Raw genomic sequence first — 2,821 nt, 5'->3', positions numbered from 1 at the left:
AAAAAAAAAAAAAAAAAAAACCTTAGTTGTTGCTGTTGTTCAGTCCCAGGTTAGACCTCATCAAATATCTATGATCAAAGATATTTTTACCTTTTTTTAGACTTAGTATATCTAAGACTACATTTTCTAATGTGTTCTTCTATTTTTTTAAGATAATAGAATATGCTTTAACCTTTTAGCATTCATATTACTTTGTCAAATGTAAAAGGGTAAAGACCCCCTTCAGTCATGAATGACCATGGGATTGCACCTAGAAAGTTCTCCTTGAAGGCACAAGTCTGAGCAAGGTTGTCCTTGGAAAACCAGCTACTGCTCAAGCATACTGGCCTTCCCTCTCCATGCCACCTATGTGATCCAAAGGAAAGACAAAGGCCGATACAGCTTGGCACCAGTGACATGGCAACTATTTCTACAGCTTAATGAACTGGAGCAACATGAAATAAAGTGTCTTGCTCAAGAACACAACACAGAGCCCACTCCAGGAATCAAACTCACTATCTCGTGATTGCAAGCCCGATGCCCTAACCACTGAGCCATGTGCCTTCACATGTTATGCTTATTTATTCACATTGTCATGAATTAATCACACATTATCTTGTAGTATCAATATTTCGGTGATGTCATTGTTTATTTTTAAAATGACATTGGAGGGCAGGTGTGAGAGGCTGGTTTGAACACTGAATGGGTAAAACGTTTGGGGCCAGATCTGGTTGGTTTAAATGTTAAAGGGTTAAGGGAAATTATTTGTTATTTCTAGCAGATAGATCAACTGCAGAACAGTTTCCACCATTGTCTTTATAAAATCTTTATCATTAGAGTAAATTGTTTTATCAAAATATTTCAGCAATTCAGTTTTGGGCGGAGTTAACTAAGAAGATTAGTTACAGAGACCAATTATAATGCTAAAGATACAACTAAGAATATTCTCTCCTTGGCCGAGTTAAAAGTCAAAGAAAATACACAAGAGTGCTTCCTGACTAATTGTTACGAGATGAAATAGACAAATGAATTCATTCCTTCATTCCTCAGTGCTCTCTGTATTGATATAAAGTCATGTATAATGATGTTATCTTCCTATTATTTTTTAAGTCCAAAAGCAACCCTTATTACCTTCAGCTGGCAGAATCATTAGCATGCTGAGTAAAATGCTTAGTGGTATTTCATTAGTCTGTATGTTCTAATTTCAAATTCCACTGGGGTTGATTTTATCTTTCATCCTTTTGGGGTTGATAAATTACATGAAACACTAGGGTTGATGTAATCAACTAGTCCCATCCTCATCCCAAATTTCAAACCTTGTGCTTGTGGTAGAAAGGATTATTACTTTTCGACTGTGGTGGACAGACAGAAACATTAACACACTGGGCAAGATACTTGACAGCAGTTTGTCCATCTCTACATTCTAAGTTCAAATTCCACCAAGGCTGACTTTGCTGTTCATCTTTTCAGGGTTGATAAAATAAGTACCAACTGAGTGAGTACTGGGGCCGATTTAACTAACATGGCCCCTCACCCAAAAAACTGCTGGTCTTGTGCTAAAATCTGAAACCATTATTACTCTCAGCTGTGAGCAATATTGTATATCATGGTACCATCTTACTGCTAGGTACCCCAGTCTGTTGAGGGTTAAGTATCTTAACAATAAACAGTAGTACAAGTGACAGAATATGAATCCCCATGGAATATGTCTCATGGTCTGATAATCTTTTAACCCTTTTAATACCAACTTGTTTGAGACTTCCCATACTAAAGTGTTCATATTCAAATTGCAATATTGACCAAAATCTCATTAGAACATTAATGGTATCATAAAACTTCAGTTAGTCAAAAGTTGTATGATATAAAAATATACTGAGTGATGAATATTCTCTATGAAACCCTTCTAAAATCTTGATTATATTTTTGAAAATTAATTGAAGCACATAGGCTGTCAATTCATTAGCAACACAGTCACAAAATGGTTATCGATGCCATGGCTCTTAGTCAAATCACAGAAATACAGAAAACTGACCTGTCTCATATGAATGCTTCAGGTTGAATTGAATATAAATTAATTATTTAAAACAGAGAGACAGCAGACGATGACGATGATGACAACAATGATGATGATAGCATAAGCATTATAATTAGTTTTACTAAGGTGTGATATCTGTAATATGCTTAATTCATTGCTTTTACATATCTTAGTGAATAATTGTGATTTATATTCAAATTAATACAGATTTCTTTTCACTGGAAATGAAGTCAATCCTTGCCGGGAGGTCGATACAGTTGATTGAACCAACCTCACTAAGCTACAGTTATTTATTCCATTATTCCACTGGGGATACCAAACTACATACCGTAAGATAACCATATCACTGTGCTACCCTTTCACCATCTCTACCTTAATATATATGATTATTATTATTATTAATAATACAGTTAGAACAAATCGAACTAATTACTTAAAACTGATTTATTATCTTTTAAATACATCAATACTTCATGTAAAAATGCAGAAAATAAAATATACTTACTCGATGTGAACTATGGGCAGCAATTTGGAGTGCTTCAACCCATCTGAAATTAAACAGAAGCATAAAGCAAACTTAGTATTTAGCAACAACAACAACAGCAACAACAACAACAACAAAATCATGAAACCATTAAATTAAATTCTAAAAAATCACATTTTCAACTGAGAATAATTTAAAAAGCATATAAATTTTTTTTTTAATCATCATTTTAAAACATAAAACACCATGGGAAATATCTACAACTATTATATATAGAAATATATATAAAAATAAATATATATATATATATATATATATATATA

At 33.2% G+C, this 2,821-nt stretch overlaps 1 protein-coding gene across 4 annotated transcripts in view; it reads right to left on the bottom strand.

The window, feature by feature from the left end:
- The window catches only part of LOC106868868 (uncharacterized), a 361,638-nt gene that overhangs the window by 57,401 nt on the left and 301,416 nt on the right, over positions 1-2,821 (bottom strand). For all 4 annotated transcript variants that reach the window (XM_014914318.2, XM_014914316.2, XM_052971228.1 and 1 more), the window contains exon 10: positions 2,520-2,562. In XM_014914318.2, coding sequence (XP_014769804.1) covers positions 2,520-2,562 — 43 coding nt within the window. The remainder of the gene's footprint in view (positions 1-2,519; positions 2,563-2,821) is intronic.

This window comes from Octopus bimaculoides, chromosome 10 (assembly GCF_001194135.2).
Source record: "Octopus bimaculoides isolate UCB-OBI-ISO-001 chromosome 10, ASM119413v2, whole genome shotgun sequence".
NCBI lineage: Eukaryota > Metazoa > Mollusca > Cephalopoda > Octopoda > Octopodidae > Octopus > Octopus bimaculoides.
Note: the sequence above shows the minus strand (reverse complement) of the source record. Positions and strands in the feature narration are given on the sequence as shown.